The sequence below is a fragment of the Pleurodeles waltl genome, chromosome 6 (assembly GCF_031143425.1).
Source record: "Pleurodeles waltl isolate 20211129_DDA chromosome 6, aPleWal1.hap1.20221129, whole genome shotgun sequence".
Lineage (NCBI taxonomy): Eukaryota > Metazoa > Chordata > Amphibia > Caudata > Salamandridae > Pleurodeles > Pleurodeles waltl.
The window spans coordinates 1,071,608,709-1,071,630,966 of record NC_090445.1 but is presented as its reverse complement, the minus strand read 5'-3'; the positions used below and the strand labels follow the sequence as shown (position 1 = coordinate 1,071,630,966).

General features: G+C 43.6%; 1 protein-coding gene across 5 annotated transcripts in view; it reads right to left on the bottom strand.

Moving 5' to 3' along the window:
- The window catches only part of RAP1GAP (RAP1 GTPase activating protein), a 431,870-nt gene that overhangs the window by 135,315 nt on the left and 274,297 nt on the right, over window positions 1-22,258 (bottom strand). For all 5 annotated transcript variants that reach the window (XM_069240088.1, XM_069240087.1, XM_069240086.1 and 2 more), the window contains 2 exons: window positions 1,201-1,248; window positions 147-185 (listed from right to left, as the gene is read on the bottom strand). In XM_069240088.1, the coding sequence (XP_069096189.1) occupies window positions 147-185; window positions 1,201-1,248 (87 nt within the window). The remainder of the gene's footprint in view (window positions 1-146; window positions 186-1,200; window positions 1,249-22,258) is intronic.

The window sequence follows — 22,258 nt, the reverse complement described above, 5'->3', positions numbered from 1 at the left end:
GATTCTGAATTAAAAATATTACAAGAGAAAATAGTAGTACTTTCAACATTCAATAAAATGTTTAGGTTTCTTCCATGTTTAGGCTCATTCACACAACACCTGAAAGCAGCTGCCATGCCTCGAACAATTAGTATGAAATATCCTACCTCATGGACGCTAGGATAGGGAATATAGTCTTCTTCCGTCTGTGAAAACAAGGAAAGGCAGTCATTCATTTCGGATTATGGACTGAGTCACTAGCACTGAAACATAGGAGGCCATTGATTGTCCAGCATTGTTACATCAAGTGATGGCCATACCTACTTGTGTAATACCTATGTTAATGTATGCATAATTAAAATACTTTAGGACCAACCAACTCTACAATGATATCTACAATACAGTGTCAATTGAATGTCATGGGTTTGGCAGGAAGGAAGGCCATGGAGAAAAAAGGTACATTGTGTGTGGGTTAGAAATGTTTAGCCAGAGTGGAGACACCTGACTGGGGCAACCCAGATTTAGCTGATGAGCCAGGGACATTTCAGACCAAGTGGTGCCTCTTAAAGGCCAGCAGAGCCAGGTGTAGGTAAGTTGTAGAACCTTCTTCCTACCTGAGATGGAATGGGCTGTTCACTAAAACCTACTGGGTTTTTAAGGCACTGACATGTAAGGAAAGGTTCACTATAGGCCAGTCTACCTTTGCATGTATGCTAGGGCAACGAGATCTAATGATCAGAAAAGGAGGTTCACAGAGAGGGAATTTGCAGCCACAAGTAAACATCATGACAGGGACATTAAGTAGGATTTAAGACTTAACAGGTGAGGTACTGAGATATGAAGGATGGTGACAGCAAAAAAAGTGGTTTGGTGGAGGGTGCCAACATACATAAGAAGCCATATTTTGACAAAAGGGGCAGAATAACAGGGAAAATACAAATAAGGGGACTCGAGCAGAAGGTCTCATGATGGGGGACAAACGAGGATGTCCAAGAAATGACACCGAGTGGAAAGTCAGGGCTAGATCAACATTTTTGTGCCAAGCTGAGGCAAGAAATGGGTGTGACTTTGGGGGTTGTGACGCTGACCAAATAGGTGAGGTAATATAATGAGATGGAAGTATTCAGTAACTAGAAGGACGGTCATAAAATGTACAGTATGGTTTGCAGATGAGAAAGAGGAAGTGGGCTTGTTGTAACCTGCCCAACTTCTTAAACAAACCTTCAGAGGGGGTGGAAAGGAACACCGCTGTTCGTCCATTCTGCTGCCCTGAAATGAGAAAGCAGAAGTCAAACCACTGCTGAACCGGGGGCCTGATAGGCAGACAAGAGACAATAATTCGATAACCGGGGGCTTCTACACTGATTGCATTTTCTAAATTGTGCAAACGCCAATTTTTCCTCCTTCTTAGGTCCTCAGGACTAATTATAATGGATACATTCCTCGAAAGAAAAATTACCAAATCAAATGTGATGAATGATTTTGTGTTTTGAACCGAAGGAAACACAACATTTCAGGTACATGGACAATCCATATTATTTTTAGATATATGTGATTTTCAGTGCCTAAGGTTTATGTCGCTCTTCTCATAGAGTGTATTCATAACAGTGGTTCATTATGGTGTTATGCACACATAATATATGAAACATTTATGAGCAAATGCTTTAGACTCAAGACACTGAGTTATTCAAGAGACCAACCTATGTGAACAAATATTTAATAAGCACAAAACATTTTAAAGTGTGCTCAGTGTCCCCAGTGATCACACTTCCAGGAAGGGAGTATATTTGTGAAAATACAACAATTAACGACTTAAGTTTTGGCATCCAACTTGAATTTCCAATGTGAGACACGCAACTATATTTCTCATCAAATGATTCTGGACGCAGTTTGTCTGTTATAGTGCCCTTTCTTTTCTTTATTGATAGTTCGAAACATTTTGTTTCATTATCAAAAAATCCAAGCATACCAAGCATAAAAACATTTTAAATCAAGTACAAGCAATACATAAATAATCACGTTTTGAGAGCTAAAAACTGAAAATAAAAAATCACTTCATAAGTTAAAAACAAAAAGATAAACACATTCGAGAAATAAAAATAAATGTAATATAACAAAATATCTACCACTTTACATCCAATTGCCCTGGATAAATACAAAAGTGCGAAGAATAACCACCTCCCTCAGGTGTTAAAAAACCTGAATACATTAGAAAATAATTTCATTGAAGTTCTAGCATTTTGCATCTAATTAGCCAAGCTCTGAGGAGAAATCTAGAGACAGCCACAACCACAATTGAAGAAGTTTCACTTTGCATTCCATATATGTTTCTCCTCAAGTGGGTAACTCAATATCCTATGCATTAGCACAATCCATTTAGACCTGGGTTTTGCATAAAGTGGACAGAAAAATGAGAGGTGCTCCTACTTTCACATACATTTTTGCAATAAAAACAATGTTCAGATCCTTGGTTCATCTTTCTCCAACTAGTGGTAAAGGCTGCTAAAAATAGCGACCGTGCCCGAACAAGGTGGATAAAATCCAGGAATTTCTCAGTCTTGTACACCGATTTTAGCAGGAGGAAAGCACTTGTCAAACTTCCTTGTGAGGATGAGGATAAATGATCCCAGCATCTAATGGCCTCTTCCATCATGTTTCTAACTAGGGCAGCATCCCCTCTTTTGATGGATTGTGGCTCAGACCAGAACTTACCCAGGCCCACCTCACTCCAACCCTTCTTGAGTGTCCCATTTGATTTCCCCCCCACCATTGGCCGAGATGACATCCCGCATGACCTCTTTTAGGAGACACAATTTGTCAGTGCCCTATGAAGCGATCTCAAGGATTCCCAGGTCCAAAGGGGGCGGGACAAGAGCCGTGCCCTTCCCTAGGCTCACCAGACTTCTAGTAAAGTTGTTCTCTGCTATTCTCAGGGGACTAATGTTAGAGTGCCACAATAATTCTTCACCATAAAGTGCAGTCCCTGTTGTTTGGACCTTGTAGATTTCCACTCCTGGGTGTAAAGGGGAACATGTGGCCTTTTTGGCCAACTTAATTATGGCTCCAGCCTACTGCTTTATGTCTAGGGTACTCTTTAAGACATGCAGGTCACAGGATACTGACTTATCTAGCCTAATACCAGGTAGTCAAATTCCTGGATCCTTTTAAGCACTTCAGACCCTACCTTAAAGACCTCACTTGCCTGTTATGGTGTCAATGTTGTTTCAATCCTATTACTTATTTTCAAGATCATCTTCAGATCAAAAGTCATTGGTACACAGATGGGCTTGGGAAAATTTCATAGGATTCTGGGTCACAGTAAAGTACAAAGCTAAGAATGACACAGTATTACTTTGATATTGCTGTTGCACTTCGTAAAAGCTAAGCAATATGTATTCAACAAAGGAAGCAAGAATACAAACCCAAGAAACAGCCAAGCAAGCAAACCAAACATGGCACCTGCTCCACATTCATCTTGACCTTCAGTGCATCTCCATCACATGCGGGTACACTGAAGGCAAGGGGGTCCTTGCCATGCACGTGGGTATTTCCAAACTTTGCAGGCAGTCTTCCAGGGTGGGGGAGGCTTTCCAGAGCCTTAACTGACCTGATGGGTTTGTGGACCAAAAGGTAAAGACGCCCTATGACTATTACAGTCACGATGACATGATGTACAAAAATTACCATACATGGAGACAACTTTCACCATGTAAACCTGACAACTTTCACAATGTAAAACCTGGCTTATTTGTATGGTTAGCAGCAATCTTTCAAGTTTGACATGTCAGAATGGATGAAAACATGTTGTATGGTAATGAACCGCCTTGAGGAACATAAATCAGAACAATGTGATAAAATTGCACCCAGTAAACAACAGCATCAATCACACAAGGTGTGGTATTACTCCACCAAATAACGAGGAAATAAGAATAAGGCCCTTATTTTGCACAGCCCTGATGATAACGTCTAAATCCATGGGTAAAAAGGCAACACCCTGATTTACCTCAACAGATTATTAACCCTGGATTTACTCCCAATCTCTAAGTGCTCAATTATTAATCTCAACTTGTGAAAATGTGGGCCTTGTACATGCGTTGGCCGCTGCATAACTCAAGGGGAGCTGGGGGGGACAGAGACAAAGTAAAAATACAAAAAATAAATTAAAAAAGCACTTACCTTGCCTCCATCCCTGCTCCCTCCTGCCGCCTTACGCTCCTCTTCTTCAGGTGTCCCAGCATTCAATGCCGGCATTCAATGCTGGGACATCAGCACAGGCTCCCCAGCAATCCTGGTGCTGCTTTCATGCAAAACTTTGCATGAAAGCAGCACCAGGATTGGTCTGAGCAGCAGTGACTGCCGCTAAGACACAGCCCTGGGGTCTGGGCAGTTTCTCCAGCCCAGCTGTGTTTAACACAGACGGCTGGCCAAACACACCTTAGCACTTAGGTGCACTCTCCCCTCCTCCCACCTCCCACTTCCCATGGCCCAGCCCTGACCCTCCCTGCACTGCTGGCTGTGCCAGAAGCAGAAAAATAAAACAATAGTAATCTATTGTTTTATTTTTCTGCTTCTGGCTCAGCATGTGGGGTGACACTCCTTCCCCGTAGAGAAGGAGCCACCCCTGCCCTACACCTGCCTCCAAATGACTTAGCACTGAGCGTTCAGGAGCAAGGCATGAAGCACGTCTGAAGCAGCTACATAACTATAGGAGTGACACTCACAAAACACCAAAGAAATTAAAGCAGTAACTAGTGAAATATAATAAAATGTAGTCATGCCCTACTGGGTTTGTCCGCGTACCAGAGGTTATTGCTTCAGTCTCAGCTGCCCATAAGCTACTAGTTCCGCAAAGATGGAGGACAGCAGGATCTGGCAATAAGCGAGACATAGCTCTCGCAAACCCCTGTACCACTGTAGCTTCCATTAAAGTGTTTCGCGGACATGGTGTTGTTTCCTGCGGACCCTCACCTCATAGAGGTAAAATAATGTGCCATTGCTAGATCCAATTTTTATTTGTTATTTGTTACTGTAAATATGGGGAATGTACAGCAAATATCATTCTGGAATGCACATGTTTAAACAACTATCGGTGTAGAGAAGCGGCAATCCATTTTTATTTTTTTACCATTTATATGCAAATAGAAGGAAGAAAGAAAACTTAATTCCCATCAAACTAAGCATGGAACTCATAATCAACCCATAGATATATTCCAACACACAAACTACACCACGCCTATTTTCATCAAATAAATATCAATCTTTGTATAGAAATGCTGCAGGACATCTTCCCTGAACTATCAGAGCATTTAGAATACTGTGTTTTGATCTTTTATCTGTGTCATTGTGTTTGCCAATATCCTGTTAAACTATTTACCTGTCCTGTTAATCTCCCCAATTTCACGCGCTCCTCCCCAAAGAGTGTATGGCAGTAGCTGAGTTCAAATCTATTTTCTATCTAATTTTTATGAATTCACTTGTTTTTGTTCTTGAGTGACGGAGGGGATTGTTTTTTATTTTGTGTTGGGTGGAGAGGAGGAGGTGGAGGAGAAGGTTCTTTATTTACTCAAATTATTGTTATCTTGTTCTTTAGCATTATTTATGTTGCGTAATGCTCCATTGAAAGCAAATGGTAAATTTGCGTGAGTAAATTTTTGTAACAAAGTAAATGAATGCAAGTACCTCATCCTCTTTCTACCCAGACTTTCTTTTAACTCACTCCATGGCTGAATGTGTGGCTTCTGTCACCAGAGATAGGGACCCCTCAACCACGTGAAATATCCCTCTTTCCTACTCTACAGCAGTCCAGCAGTAATGAAGTCTTGTCTATCACAGCAGCTGGAGTCAAATCATGGCATTTCATCTTAAGTGATAGAGGCAAAGCAATAAGGGTCTCATTCCGAGTATCCTAGAGTTTGGACAGGTTATCCACTCCCAGAATTACCAGTACAGCGGGCATCAGAAACTCCAGGCAGTGGAGTTATCAGGTATTAGGAGTGGAGCTCAATTCGCCGGGCTAATTTTAATTTCTCTCTGATTCTTTGCCCGAAAACTCCACCAGCTTTCATCAGGTAGAGTCTCTAGGAGAAAGACACCAGAACTGCAGAGATACCATGGATGTCATACTGCATATAAAACTGTTAACTCAGATTACGAGCCTGATAAAAATTAGGAGGCCACTTGTAATGAAGTGTGCTGTTCTCCAGTCCTGAGATGTGTTTCACCCAAACCATTAAATCCCACCTAAGAACCAGCAACAACAGCCTCCTCATTATTCCCAAAGCCCAGCGACCAGCCTGTTCATGATACCAATAAACAATGTCAACCTCTGATCAGATAACTGCTTGCTCCTCAAGTATGCTGACAGGACCGCTGAAGAAAAGAAAGCTAGACATGCAGGGTTGTGGTTCTTGATCCGCACATTTCTGGACACCCAAGGACCCCTCAAAAATAGTTCAAATCTTCCCGCAGGGCCTGTGTTTGAAAACATGCTAAGCTTCCATGAGCTTGGTTTCCACTAGCAACTACATCAGCACTCCACTGTCGGAGAGATCGTCGTCAACCCTGATCGGTCTTGACATTCATCCTCTGGTGAGTTTTCGCCACTCCCATGTCCGCATTGCCCTTTGCCTACAAAAAGCTCTGCCAGGTGTTACTACTTAGGACACAAACTTCCAGCAACGCTTCCACCATTAGCTCTTCTGTTGCCTGCACCAAACTGCCCCCCTCATGTTGTCTCTGCAGCGCATCTAGAGTAGGGTGTCCTAGGCACTTCGTACATTTATTTGTGAACTTGCAGGCCTATCTCATCCCCGTCCCCTTGCAGCATATTACAACTGTTGTATTCACCTTTAGTTTGAAACATAATCCATTCTTGCGTGAACATCTGGACAGAGGATGTAAGAGATCTACATGCAGCAAAGCAAGGCCCCTTAAACTCATCTATGCTGTGCTCTACATCTGTACATACTTGAAAAATTACACACGCCCGTTGAGATATTTGTCACAGCATGCACTTGAGAGTAAAAGAAAAACTGAGGATTAGGTCTCTATATCTGTGGGGACAAGAGGCATGGGTAGTAACACCCCTCCCCCCCCCATATCAGACTTTTATTGCAATGCACCTCCACCTGCAAACTTTTAACTTTATCCACATATGTGCAAGCCTAAACCTTTTTCTCTGTGTTAATATTGGGGCCTTTACCAGCATCTCAATGGAATGTACCAAAGTTGCACTAGGAGTTCACAGACTGCCGTAGGCCTAGGTCTTGCAATGCTGAGCTTCAGGAAGGGAACGTGCCGAGAAACCATCCCAGGATGTTGCTTCATTTGGGATGATGAGTTACTTGACATAATACTTGCAGTGGTGCTGTCAGATACTCAGAACTGAATATGAAATTAGGAGAAAATTTAGTAGTCAGCTCACAATCTAGGTCATGCAGGTTTTACCGCATAAGTAAAGAGTCACGTCTGCAGACTCGGATAGGAAGAGATTCGTGAAAAAACTAGATGAAATCTGCTTGAATGACACCACTAGCTCGTAAAGGCTAAAACTAGGTAGAGATCACCGCACACTGGAGGTGCTGATCAGAATGCCAGGGTAAAGAGGCAGTATAATGTCTTGTGGATAGGTACATGGTGGATTGACACAAAGTGTAGCTCGTCAAGAAAGACTAAGGGGCATATTTAAGAAACCCCAGCGCCACCGGAGCGTCACTTTACGTGCAGCTCCAATGGTGCTAACCACGCTCCATATTTACAAGGAGGTGTAACACCACTTTTTGAGGCGTTACGCCTCCTTGTAAATATGGGCCCCTCCAACGCAGTTTTCTGCTTCAGAGGGACGAGCAATGGGTGGTGCAGTGGGCGTTCCACAGCAAGACCCATTGCTTTTGACGCTGCCCCAGATTTTAAGAGAAATCGTAAATCTGTGGCAGCACCAAAAACGAACACCACCCTAGGGGTGGCATTAGCATAGCAAAACGAGGAGGAATGCTTTTATTCCTCCTCCTTTTTTGCTTTTTCTATATGTACTGCATTCTGCAGCACACATAGAAAAAGTAAAATGCCATGGATGATTTTTTATGTGCAGGAAGGTGTCCCTTCCTTCACATAAACGAGCATTCCAAACTAACGTTTTTTTACTTTTATGTGTGCTGCATTTTGCTGCACACGTAGAAGTGCCAAATCACCATTATAGATAATGTGCATGAAGGGACTGCTTCCTGCACATAAACAATCCATCCCCTCAATGCAGACACCCTAGCACTATGGTGCAAGGATGCCTGCGTTGGTGCAGGCAGCCTAATTCAGCACCGGCACAAGGGGAAAACACAGGGGTGTGCCGTATTCCTGCAAATACGGTGCATCCCTGCATTTCAAAAGTGGCGTGTTGCTGCTATTTCTGGCGCAGCACCACTCTGCGCCACTTTGGCATAAATCAGGGCCTTATAGAGCATGAATACATCTCCAGTACAGAACATCTTTGTCTGTTCCATTTGGTAAATTTCACCCTACTTGTTGGTTCATCCCACTCGAGTGTTTGATGCCTGTGGGAAAGATAACCCACAAACTGCTCATTGGGCCTACAGCATGAAGGGATATGTTCTAACCGCTCTGATGAGTGATGGTAATCTCTACCTGCTAGGCTTAATTAAAGCCCGAGGGGGTTGGTGGGGACCATCAGCAATAATTTTTGGGGACCAGCACTTATTATATATCAACACCCATTTCCTGAGAGAAAGTGAGGGAGAAACACTCAAAGAAGAACGAAGGAGGACGATAAAGACGGAAAACCGGTCAAAATGGGAGAAGGCGGGAACCTGCACAGGTGAGGTAAAAGGGGCAGGGAGTGTCTCGTAGTGGATTGAAAAGGCATGTGTTTGATTCAAGTCTAAAGAGCCTTGGTATTCAGCACACTGACATTTGATTAGCGGCCTGGCACCAACGCAGGCACCCTTGCACCATAGTGCAAGGGTGCCTGCGTTGCAGGGATGATTGTCTATATGCAACAAGGTGTCCCTTCCTGCACATACACAATCAATAATGGCAATTTGTTACTCCTTTGTGTGCTATAGAATGAAGCATACATAGAAGCAGCAAAGAGTCATTATTTAATGATTGTTTATGTGCAGGAAGGGACACCTTCCTGCATTTAGACAATCGTTAATGGCCTTTTACTCTTTCTATGTGTGTAGAAAATGCAAAAACAGGGAGAATAAAAGTATTTCTCCTTGTTGCGCTATGCTAACGCCGCCCCCGGGGTGGTGTTAGTTTTTGGAGCTACCTGAGATTTACGTTTTGGCACTGTCAAAAAACAATGCATGTTCTGTGGGTATACCCACAGCAACACCCATTGCACGCCCCTCTGCAGCAGAAAACTGCATTGGGGGCCAAATGTAAAAGGTGGCATTAAGCCACAAAAAGTGTCTTAATGCCGTATTGTAAATATGGCACAGGGCACAGTGCCACCGGAGCGTCACACAAAAAGTGACGCTCTGTTGGCGCTAGGGGCTTGTAAATATGCCCCTATGTGTGCATAAGCAACCCTGTAACCACAGATATCTAGCTCTCTTCTCTTTTCTCCCAGACACTTAGCAATACTAAGAGACACTTAGAGTCTTGGTGTAATTCATTACATTAGGTACTGCTAGTGCAATCTATGTGAGGTTTGACACATGTACCAGAGTGCATCCTTGACTTTCTTGTCACCAACCCTCCTCATCACAAGTTAAATAACTCAGGCTATATATTAAGCTCACATGGGTGGTTATATGGAAGTGTTAAAAGACCCTTTTTGTTTAGGACCTGCCCCGTTAATCACCAACAAGTAGGCCTATTTTAACCTTCTAATCAGTGTGTATTTTTGCACTGAGACTAAATTTCATGATACATATTTTTTCCATTTCTGTTATTATTTAATTAACATTTAACAGTGCTGTACCATCTGCTACCTGTAGAGAGAAACCATTTCCTAAATTAGGCCCTGTCTAGAAGGGATCAGGACACAGGAGGATCCTATGTTGCTTGTCACCAGCGAGACAGGACAGACTTCATAATTCCTTCAGATTTTAAATTATAATCTACTTTAAAATGCCTTTCCTTCAACTGTGTTTTCCATTTATGCATCCATCTGAGGTCGTTTGAAATATATGTGTGTTTGCCACGGTGACTATTACATTAATCTCTCTTTATATAACCTTGCGTCTATGAGTGATTTTATGTATATTTTTAATGGAATTTATATACAATGTACACAATTCCAATAAATGCACAGTGATAGCTCACACCATAATGTCATCCAGTGGCTCAGCACCCCATATTAAAGCCATGTACTCCATACTGTCAATCAGCGCTCCCGCCCCAGTAGTATACAGTATAATATACCGCTGAATCCAAATAGAACAAAGAATGTGCACCAAAGAATGAGCTGCAAAGAAACCATCGGTGGCTAAATTTTTAGACGCACACACATTCAGGCTCATATTTATACTTTTTTTGCACTTTTGCGTCATTTTTTTACGCTAAAGTGGCACAAACTTACAAGATACAATTATATTTTGTATGTTTGCGCAGCTTTTGCATAAAAAAATGACGCAAATGCGGCACAAAGAAAGTATAAATATGGGCCTCCGTGTATTATATCAAACATAGCTCAACACTTAATTGATCCTCAATGTATCATGGGTGCTCGAAGATGAAGAGAGGCCACCAAGTCGTTTTCAATAGGAACAAATGTCCATAGAATGAAAAAGAGATCTCAAGGACTCCTAAGTAATTAATAACAAATTCCCTGATGTTCAGTCTTTATAACTTATTAGCATACAGTAGTCTGTAAACATGTTGTTTTCTCTGCACACTAGCTAACACGTGCTTTGTCTTGAATGTTAATACACCAAAAGACTTCATCAGGGTTAAAACAACAATGAATAGGCAGTTCAGTGTTGGAAACTCTAAATACATATTGAACTATCACCAAAGTCAATCTGAATAAAATCACCACACCATTACAAAACTGAAACTGAGAGTAAAGGAATAGTAACACACCATAGATTTCCAGGCATTATAAAACCAAAGCCAGTAAGTCAAGTAAATGACCCTTAGATGGGTCATATTAAAAATACAAATGTACATCATAAGATATTACACACAGACAATTTAGTGATAAGCAGCTAACAATTGTCACCCGTCAAAAAGAATCAGAAATGGAAAATCAGAAAAGAAAAGAACCTTTGAGTTACCACAAGTGGTAAAGGATAATTAGTATATTAATCTAACCATGTATCGGCAGCACAAATCAAGAGTCTGAGTTCAATTGTATAGGTGTGTGCGTATATATATATATATATATATATATATATATATATATATATATAGTTGAAATTCTGAAAGAAAACTATAACTATGAGTGCATCGTATCGCCGTGGTTAATTACTCATTCAAAAAGTAACAAAATAACAGTCAAAAGCTATAAGAATTATCGGTTATGGTATCGCCCTGGATTCATAATGTATATAGTATTTACCAAGTACGCATTAACTTGTGATAGCCGACATAAAAGTGGTTTCACTTCACTACAACTAAACACTCAGCATTATTACCACACAAATAGTCTTACAAAATATGTGAGCAATTCCCCACAACTGACACAAAAAATAATATTAAATTTAGCCTGCTTGAAGCTAGTGCGGTTTCTACTGACAACTGCTCAGTAATACAAGCGCATATCCGCCAATACTGGACTAAAAAGAGCCAACCCACTTGAAGACTACTCCCGTCTTGTGCCACATGATCAGTATCGGCATTTCACGACCACGCCTTCTTGAAGTAGAATTTATGTTCATTATAAGAAGGACTAGTTCCCAAACTCATTAGAGAAAGGAGTAATGTCAATGCTTGGTACTGCACAACTATATCAGCAATCTAAAGCCGCACCATATTTAAGGAGCATTAATGCAAAACAAACTCAAATTATTCAAACTCATAAAGTAGTAAAACTCACAAAATGCATATTTTATGCAGCGATCGCCTAGTGAAGTTTAAGCCACTAGCTCGAATTTATCAAACAAAATTATAATAAGAGACTCAAATACTTATACTAAGAGGCATGTAATGACATATTGAGAATATCCGTATGTTATGTCAATACATATTACAAACTGACATATATCAAATACATTATTTCTGCCATATCAAAGTTCGAGTTCCATGACGTACAATTATCTATAAACTATATAGTAAACCACAAAATGGTAAAAATAAGAGCCTCTATAATAAAACGTACAAATACATAATTCCCTTTCCAATACTGAAAGGGGAAAGACCACAGAGTACAAGATCCTGTGTAAAAGAAACAATATTCATACTGATGGTGTCAAGGTAGTCACAATCATTCATCTCAGTGTCTCATATTTTATGTTATAATAATGTCAATGGAATATACGACGAAACAACGAATGCAAAAACTACTACTGCCTTAACAACGAGGTCGGAACACCGACCTCGTTGCTACTACTAATGATTTTACCACGAATGCCTTAACAACGATATTTCGTTGTAAAGGCATTCCTGATAAAGTCATTAGCAATAGGCACCATTCACCCTACATCCCTCACCCCACCCCCCCAACCCCACCTCAAAACCTAAAACCCCCTGACCCCCCACCCACTCCCCAAAACCAAAAACGCCCCACCCCCCCAAACCCACCCCAAAACCGAAAACCCCGTGACCCCCCACCCACTCCCCAAAACCAAAAACGCCCCACCCCCCAACCCCACCCTAAAACCTAAAACCCCCTGACCCCCACCCACTCCCCAAAACCAAAAACGACCCACCCCCCCAACCCCACCCCAAAACCTAAAACCCCCCACCCACTCCCCAAAACCAAAAACGCCCCACCCCCCAACCCCACCCTAAAACCTAAAACCCCATGACCCCCCACCCACTCCCCAAAACCAAAAACGCCCCACCCCCCCAACCCCACCCCAAAACCTAAAACCCCCTGACCCCCCACCCCCTCCCCAAAACCTAAACCCACCACTTACCTTCGCCAAGTCCCTTCTTTGTACCTTAACCACGCATGTTCGTTGTTCAGAACATACGTAGTTAAGGCACAAAAAAACGAAGTCGTGGTTAAAAAAAGCGTTGTTGCGCTTTCGTTAACCACGACCTTCGTAAAAAAAAAGTCGTAAAAAAGGATGTTTCCCATGTCAATGAGTATTGTAATAATGTAGTCACAGTTACTGCAACTCAACTTTCAAGTGCTACATCGTATATGTTACAAAGTTAGTTTGTAATATGTGTGACATACCTTAGGGGTATTGTTTGACTGATGTATGTGGTGGTTGCCACACCGACGTCCCTGATCACCACTTTAATTGCGTCCCATTTAGTCAATCAATGCTGGGTATTCTCCCAATTGTGATTGAAACAATCTATCGGGGCATCTGCAATGTTTCACTTATAGACTGGGACGGTGAGAGCTTCCGCTTTCGTTCGCTACAAGGGGACACTGGGTATATGTCAGAGCAGAGAGTGCGGCTTCTTTGAGTGTTTGGTCTTGTTTGTGTCTATGAATGTATGCCTGTTTTTTCCATATTGGCTTTTACCCAAGTGACTATGATTATGTTTACTGGTTTGTATATATGTGCACTCTATGGGAGTGTGCTTGTGAGTCTCTGTGGGTGAGTGAGAGCTGATGTTTGTGTCTCTTAGTGCACGTTTGTCTGTTGGTGCACCTCTGTTGGTGTGCACATAGGTATGTGTATTTCTATGTCCAAGCGTGCCTCTATAGACTATACATGTATCTTGGTGTGTATGCTGGTTACAGAAGTGTGCAGCAGTGTCTCTCTTGATATTTGCATCCATGCCTGGAGTGTGTACAAGTATACCTCCACAAGCCTCGATGTTTAGACTTTCACTAGTCACTCAACCAATATCCTACAAGTATTTCACTTCCAAATGTAAGCTGGTGATGCCCAAATACAAATTTGTTTGGAGAAGAACCGGGATGGCCAGGAAAACGTTGCTGAATTCCTAAACAGTGTTTAACGCTGGATGCCAGAAGGATTTCTTTCTATGAATGTATCGAAGTCTGAAGTCCTTGTGCTTGGAAAAAAGACCAGAATCCTATTCCCTTTCAATAGCCACAGAATCCGGGAACTACTTATAACCTTGAAAGCAGGAGCCCTGGCAGTTCCGCTCAACACCGACTTATCATTTACATCCCAAACTCCCCACCACAGTCCGGGGCTTCAATGTGCAGTTGGCCCTGTTCTGAAGGATCCTCTTGTTAACCATTCCACCCGCAGTGTGATGCAGTAGAGGTCTGTGATGATGGGACAACTAGATTACAAAAATTTAGTATATCCTGGGCTTCTTGAACATCTAGGAAGAAAAAAAGGCTACAGAATCAGGCACCTAGACTGTGCCTTTATCTTTGTCTGCCAGTGCAATCTAAAATTAAGTTTAAAATGATATCTATTATTCACCAAGCACACAGAGACTAATAGAAGGAGGTGTCTTTCTAGGAACTCAGGTGCAGGAGCGTACCTTTGGGGGGGAGGGGGTGACAGGGAGTTTGGGGTGTGACATCCCCCTCCCAAAATAAATGCAGTATTAGCTTGGTAGTCAGGTCCAAGGTCCCTGAATCCGGTCTGTTATGTTTGTGTAGGTTATTCTTATCATGTATCAAGAATAAAATACAAAGCAGTGACCTTTAATGTGAAACAGGAGAGAGAGAGAGAGAGTGACAAAGACAGAGAGATACCACTAGGGGCGTCATTTCAAAATGTGAAACCAGATAGCCTAGAATCAATACTGGTGTCCCTGCTGGTCCAAATTGTTCGATCCCAGGCGAAAAATGTATTTCAAAGAGCCTCCCTTTTCTTCATTATCACAAATGAGTGCATTTTTAAATACCTGAAGTCAGAATGTGTGCTATACAGGCACCTCTTATGTTTGATTTAATGGACTATAGTGTTGCTCTATCTATAATAAGAATGTAGGTCATGTTTAGGGTTTACATGACTTTTGACTTGCCTCTTAGTTCACTTTTGGCATGGTTGTTGGGGGATGAGCCATTAATGGTTCTAAATGTATGTTTAAAAATATCACTTTTAATAAATGTCTATCTATGTAGTGATATAATCTGATGTACGAACGTGAAATGTTTCTGTATCTTAAAGAATATGCTGTTTTGAACTTTGAAGAGACTGTGTCATATTTTTATATTATGTTTGTAGCATGATATACATGCAAACGTTTTAATGACATGGCCCACGCACAGACTTTTAGAGCCAAGTTAGACCCTTGGCTTAGCTCTGGCATGGCTTGCCCTATTAATTTGCTGGCACCTCCATCTCTATTTGTGGTACATGGGGCAGTCAGTCATTTGATAAATTGATTTGTAAATGGTGAGGATTCGAAACATGGAGCTCTGCCTACATGTAGTGATTTCACATCTCTACCATCAAGTCTTCTCGTAGCACAGATAAAAAAGAGAGGATGCACTCAAATTACATTTAAAATAAGTGAATCCAGGACAGGGAGTCGAGGCCATTATGCTGGACTTGACCACAGTCATGAGTTCCCAGGGTGAACTACCAGGCAGGGGCAGAGTGTCACCTCCCAGTCCACAAACGCATGTTTAGTTTGGTCTGGGTGCCCTGAGTCAGTCTGCTACGTCAGTGCCAGTTTTTCTTGCTGTTCTCATTTCACTCATTTCACTAAGTGTTTTTGATTTGTTCATATGTTGGAGCACAATCTTAAAATATCCACATTGTGACTGCTTTACCAAAAATGTATTAAATGTGTACCCATAGAAGCACTCCTTAAATGGTGCAAATTTACAACTTCTTTAAATTCACAAACATTGACAGTGGTAGGCTTGGAATATTGTACCAGTCTCAGGTTTTGAGGCATACTACTGGCAACGCAACACCAGAAAGGTGATGGGGTGAATGAAACAGTCTAATCAGTGGAAATCACTCTGTAGCATTTCATACCATTGTTTTTTCACCCACTCTACCACTCTAGACAGAGGCCCATCTAGTGCAAATCAGTATTCTGTTCCTCTTGGAAACAGTCCACCCGAACCGTGGTCTTCTCACACCTCCAACCTGCAGCAGTACACTGCTTTTTAGATCGAGAGTGCAAGCGTTTTGACCTGTTGTAAGTATTGTGGGCTTTTAACCACATCCACCACATGCCCATCATTTTCACTCATTCGTGGGCTTGTCTTTCACAAATCCTTTGTTATCATTGGTAAATACCTTACGTTTGTCCCTCCCTGTGGAAGTTTTTCTGCCACCTTGCAGACTGATCCTGCTACATGGATAATTGCACAATCAACAATATGTTTGACTGTGAGCAAACTTCTTTTTCCTTTTATGTCTCTCCTTCATGCTCATGGCGCTTTGATATGTCTCTCCTTCACCCTCATGGCGCTCTGAATCGGCTCGCTTATGTCGACTAATGTTTTACTTTTCATTTTTTTCAATTTATGTGGCAAGAAAAGACCAGTTAGGAATTTATGACACAGATAGCTCTAACTGGAGCAAATCTGAGACTCACTGCATTGCAAATATGCATTTTAATTGGGAAATTTGCAATTCACGTCCCCCTCAAATCTCACTGTGTAAGCTACACCCTTGCTCAGATGTCTAAGCTTTCAATGCCCTCAAAACGACATTGAGAGCTGATTTCAAGATTTCAAGTATCAGCCATTTAAAAAACTTTCAAAAAGTGAGCTTTGCAGGCCAGCCTTTGACTTAATTTCAGTCTTTGTGATAGCAAGCAGGCAATACTAGATAGAGGGAGCACCCACATTCCCCAAGCTCCACGTGTGAGTAGCTGATCAAGTAGTTTTTTTCTTTGCATTCTGGTACCTGCAGTCCCTGCACTGTATTGAGTTACACAGGAGTACAAGTTCCAGAATGCAAAGCTGTGGATGAGGTATGAACACAAGGACCTGGAAAATTGGATTGGGGCTGCCTTTAAATTTAGCTTGAGGCGTCATCCTGGCCAATCTCTTGACCAATTCCACTAACCTAATAGGTACTGTACAGTGCTTTGACGTAGCACAGTGTTGCATGCAACACTTTTTAACACTTCTAAATAAATACATTAGTGAGCTAGAGTCCCTCTGTGTATCCATGTGTCTCTGTTGTGTATATATGTGTCTTTATTTGTGTTTACGTATTTTCCACCTTTGGTGTACATGTGTTTCTCCTTTGGATTGTACTTGTATGTCCCAGTGAGTAAATACACCCTTGATTTTGTGGTGTTCACACTTATTTATGTATGTACATCAGGGGCGGCTCCTCTGCTATGGCAGAGGAGCGTCGTCCTCCCGCAAGCAGCAGCAGCTGCAAAACTTTTACAGTAAAACCATAATAAACACTGTTTATTATGGTTTTACTATAAAAGGGGCGGGGCCATGGGGCGTGACAGGGATAGAGGAGGAGTGCTCAATGTGCATGTATGTTTGTTTGGCCGTCAGCCAAACATACACCCGCACTAGGCTCTCGCCAACTCAGCACTGTGTTGTCGGGTGGAAGAGAGCAGGCAAAGGTTCTCACTCTGCCTCGGAACTCCCTGGCTGAGTGCAACGTCCAATCCTAACACTGCTTTCATGCTTCTGCCAGCATGAAAGCAGCGTTAGGATTGGACGCAGGGCAAGCTGGGAGCCTGTGCCTACAGTGGAGCACTGGAGCGGATAGGAGCAGCGCAACGAGAAAGGTAAGCTTTTTTATTATTATTATAATAGTTTTTTTTTTAACATCACCCCGCCATGCCCCACCCCTTTTCCTTCCTGTGAGTCGTGACTGGTTTACATGTCTGTCTCCGAAGATGAACACAAGATTGTTTCAGTTGGTGAATAGATGTTTACCCGTATTATTGAATACACATATCTCTCCAGTCTGTACAAGTGTGAATATGGTGCTTACACATGTGTTTCTGTTGGCAGAAACATACGTGGACGTGTATCATCTTGAATGTATGAACCTGCTGGGCTGGACTGGCCTATGGGTAATCTGGCAGTGCTCTATGGGCTGGTCTGATAGGTCAGTGTGTGGGCCTCTTTTTTGGCTGTTTGCCTGTTTTATCATATGGTGACCTGTTTTAACTGTCGATTTCCCTCATATTGCTGCAACATTGTCTGCAGCAAGTCTAATACATGTAAATTCCACCTACCTTGCAAAGCACCTGTATAAGTGTCTTTATAAGTTCCAAGCGACCTCAATTCGAAACGTGCATCACTTTTTTAGCTATGTGATTTGCTAATGTGGACAATTTTATTTTTGTGCTCGCGCCTATTTTGAGCCTTAGTGCGACAGTGTACACGTGCGACTCTGCTGGTGTTTACACGCGTGCCTTTGGAAAGGTACAAACATGTGCATGATATTGCATTCACGCGGGAAACCTGCAGTCAGATAAGTATAAATCTCCACTGGCGCTACCTGCTACGCTTTTCTCCGCGCCCTGCAAAACATCCAACAAACAAAAGCTGATGCCAGCCCCAGAAAGGTACACGCTGCGAAAACCTATCATTAAATCACGTTCACAGTCGGCACTCAGCACATTATTAGAATGTAATGTGAAGGAATTAACACATTTTCCTTAGGTAGCTCATTTTGGTGCATAGATGTTTGTGCCTGAAATGAGGAAGCTGTGCTGTCTGACAGCTGCGCTTTATATGCATTTCACCGAAGCGAGGGCACAGACTGATTGCTAAATGAAGCGCCCGGGCACGTGATACTGATCGGTCAGGGCTACCTCAGAGGTACAAATCAGGCCCCTGCAGCCCCTGCGGCGCAGGGAGCCCCTCTAATCCTCCATGGGCTCCGAACTCTTCCAAGGAGACCCCATTCAGCTCAAGGCCAAGGAATATCTGTCAAATATGGAAACTCGGGGGCCTCATCACATTTTCAACGGGGGGGCATCGTTTTATAACCGCTGATGACAAGAACACTGGCTGATGAGGATGGCGGAGTGCTGACAGGTGACGAAATAGGGATGCTGACTGGTAAGGGTCTGTGGATCGGATATGTGAGAAAAGAGGAAAGTCTTTGGTGGAGGCATCAGCAGAGACTCAATCACCGATGAATATAGCAGAGCAACAATTGATGAGGGTGAAGGGGCATTGGAACAGAGAGGAGGAAAATGGGTAAACTGACCACCACCTCCCCGTGTCAGTTTATCAAAATAATTCGGGGGGGGGGGTGCTTGGCTTTCCACAGCCCTGGCATATGGCACCTTCCGGGGGCACATGCACTGAAAGTGATGCAGGGGAGCCGCCTGACCTCCCCGCAGCCCCGGGGACCACTGCCTCCTTGGGTGTTTAACAACTATGGTTACTATGGTCACACACCCGGGTACTGCCACCTCCAAGGGACTTTTAACTAATGTGGTGCAGGGGGGACTTGGGTACCCACTATGCACAGTTTTTTTCTTCAATAATTTGACTTCTATTGTTTCATTGATATTTTTATTGACGTTATAAAAGTTGTCATGAGTGCCGTAATATCTGGGGTAATTGGCAGTGCATGGCGAGGGCGTGAGTTATAGTTATCTTAGGACACGAGTTATAGTTACTTTAAATAATTTTACCTTTAACTGCTGAATTTCTCCGGTTTTGATCAAGTAAATTCAGAACCTATAGCGTTCCTGTAACCGTTAGTTTTTTAAGTGAATTTCTATGTTTTTTTAAATTCTATTTTCTAACTATAATGTCACTGTAACCATTGTTTTTTTCAGTGAGTGTCTATGGTTTTTTAACGTAAAGTAATTTTCATTACTATATATTAATCTAACCATCACAGTGTGCAGCTTTTGGCTGTGGGTGTTGGCCATAGGGTCGGTCCTGGGGCCAGCCCCATCGGCCAACCCCATGCTTCGCACAGCCTTTGGCCGTGGATGACGGGAGTTGGCCACAGGGCCTCTCTGGGTGTGAAAAAGGTGTGAGAGTGTGTCACTGGGCGTGGCACTAAAGAGGCCAACGAGACTACAAAGGCCTAAATCTCCACCAAACTAGGGCGCTTCCTCTTATCTATGTGAAGTAAGTGCTTCTTTGTTTTGTGGATCCTCATATTCCTGAGCGTCAAGAACGTGCCATAAAAATCAGCAGGAAACGCACTGGAGTGGGCCCTTTGGGAAGCTGTCGATCATTGTGGCAAAAGGAGGAAAGAGCTATGCATACAACTAAGGCAGACAGCGCGGGACTAAGCAGGCACAGCTTCTAGATGATTTGCACACTGCATACAATTTGAAGGGAGAACCATGTTATGAGGGGGAAAAGGCAGCGTGGCCCCTCTCCCAGGCTGATTTCTGCCCCAGGGACCCCATCGCCCGGGGCTCACCACTATTCAATAGGGGAGGGGGGCTGCCTGGCCCCCTCCCCTCACCGATTTCGGCCTCAGGGAACCCAGCCCCCTGTATTCAACAAGGGAGAGGGATCATGCAGCCCCCCTCGCTTGCCTATTTCGCCCCCAGGGACCCCATCCCTGGGGCCCACCTCTATTAAATGGAGGAGGGGGCCATGTGCCGCCCCAGGGTTTGTCAGCCCAAGGGACCCCATTTCCCAGGGCCCACCTCTGTTCAATGTGGGAGGGGCACCGCACTGCCCCCTCCCCTGGTCGATTTCAGCCCTGTGGGCCCCAGTCCCTGGAACCCACATGTATTCAATGGGGGAGGAAGGGCCATGCATCCATCCCTCCCCAGGCCGATCTAGGCCCCGGGGACCCATCCCCATGGGCCCAGGCTTAATTAAATGGAGGGGGGGGGTCTGCACAGTCCCCCTCCCTGGGACGATTTTGGACGGGGTACCTCATCTCCCAGGGCCCACCTATCTCTTCTGGGTGCCTCCCAGGGCACCCAATGTGCAATGGGACTGCGGTGGGAGCCTCAAGGCCCCCGCAGTCCCAGCCGGCTCTCTGCCTCATGCGGGAGCCAGCATTGCTTTAGCACACAGTGAGCGGCTAAATATGCAGCTCCCTGTCTGCAAAAGCAATTGTTTCACCTCTGATGCGGGCAGGGAAAGAGATGTAACCTCAGCTTCCAGTGGGAGAGAGCACTTTGACAGCTCTCACCGCTCTCGCCCGAATCAGAATGTTTGTTCTGACTTGGCAGGAGCTGTCAAAGCTCCCACCAGTCATAGCAAGCAGCTATTTCCCGGGGGTGTGCACCCCGGGACATCGCAGGAGCTGGCCCTGGGGGGAGGGTTGGCGGTCCCCACGTCTATTACTGGCTCCATGAGGGGGGGGTGCATGGCCCCTTCCAACATCTTAACTTAGCCCTGGGGAGGTGTTGGTCCCTGGGAGTCTGCAATTTACTCCCTACATCATTTTACTTCAGCCCTGGGGAAGTGGCAGTCCCTGGGGTTGCGGGGGCTGCACCCCCCCCTTATTTCCAGTGAATTGCCCCAAGGAGGTGGTGGTCCCCGGACCCGGGTTACCCTAGAGAACCCCTTCATCATTTTCTTTCAGCCCCGGGGAGGTGGCAGTCCCCGCAGCCCCCCACATATAATTAATACAGCCCCAGGGAAGTGGTGTATTATAATTAAGGCATTTTGCCCAGGGGTGGTGTTGGTCCCCTGGGCATGGGGGGCGTATGGCCCCCATCACACTATTGAATTTAAGCCCCCGGGAAGTGGTGATACCTGGGGCATAAATAAGCCCAGGAGAGTGTCCCTGTGCGTCCCCCTCCTTTATTTTTTATATGCCCCCAGGGATCTGGCACACCCAGGGGCTTTACTAAACCAAGCGTGAATATGCAAAGTTTTTTACGAATTTGCAGCAAACATTTTAAAAAGTGATTTTTTGCCCTGGCAAGTTCCCTGTGCTTCGTTTAAAAAAAAAAAAAAAAAAACGCTGGATTCGCCATGAATCACAGTAAAACATTTTTTAAAATGCTTTTTTAACTCGGGGGAGACTCTCTGGCACCCCACACCAGAGTTTAGGGGTCCGGGTGTCCCTACCCTGCCCCCTTTAAAAAAAAAAAAATTTTAACCTTTTTTCTGGGACTCGGCTGAAGCCAAGTCCTAAGATGGCTGCCAACACTTCCTGGCTGAAGTGCTGGCAGCAAATCAGATCTCAGCACAGAATTGGGAGCATTCGCAAAGACTTCACGATTCTAGATATCTATATATTTTTTTCATTTAATCTCTCAAATACTAATGAACAGAATTTACCTCAAACAACAAAAGGGCTTTTTTATGGCCTAACAGCTACCTTTCTGCCAAATTTGGTGTAATTCTGTCCAGCAGTTCGGGCTGTAGTCGTGT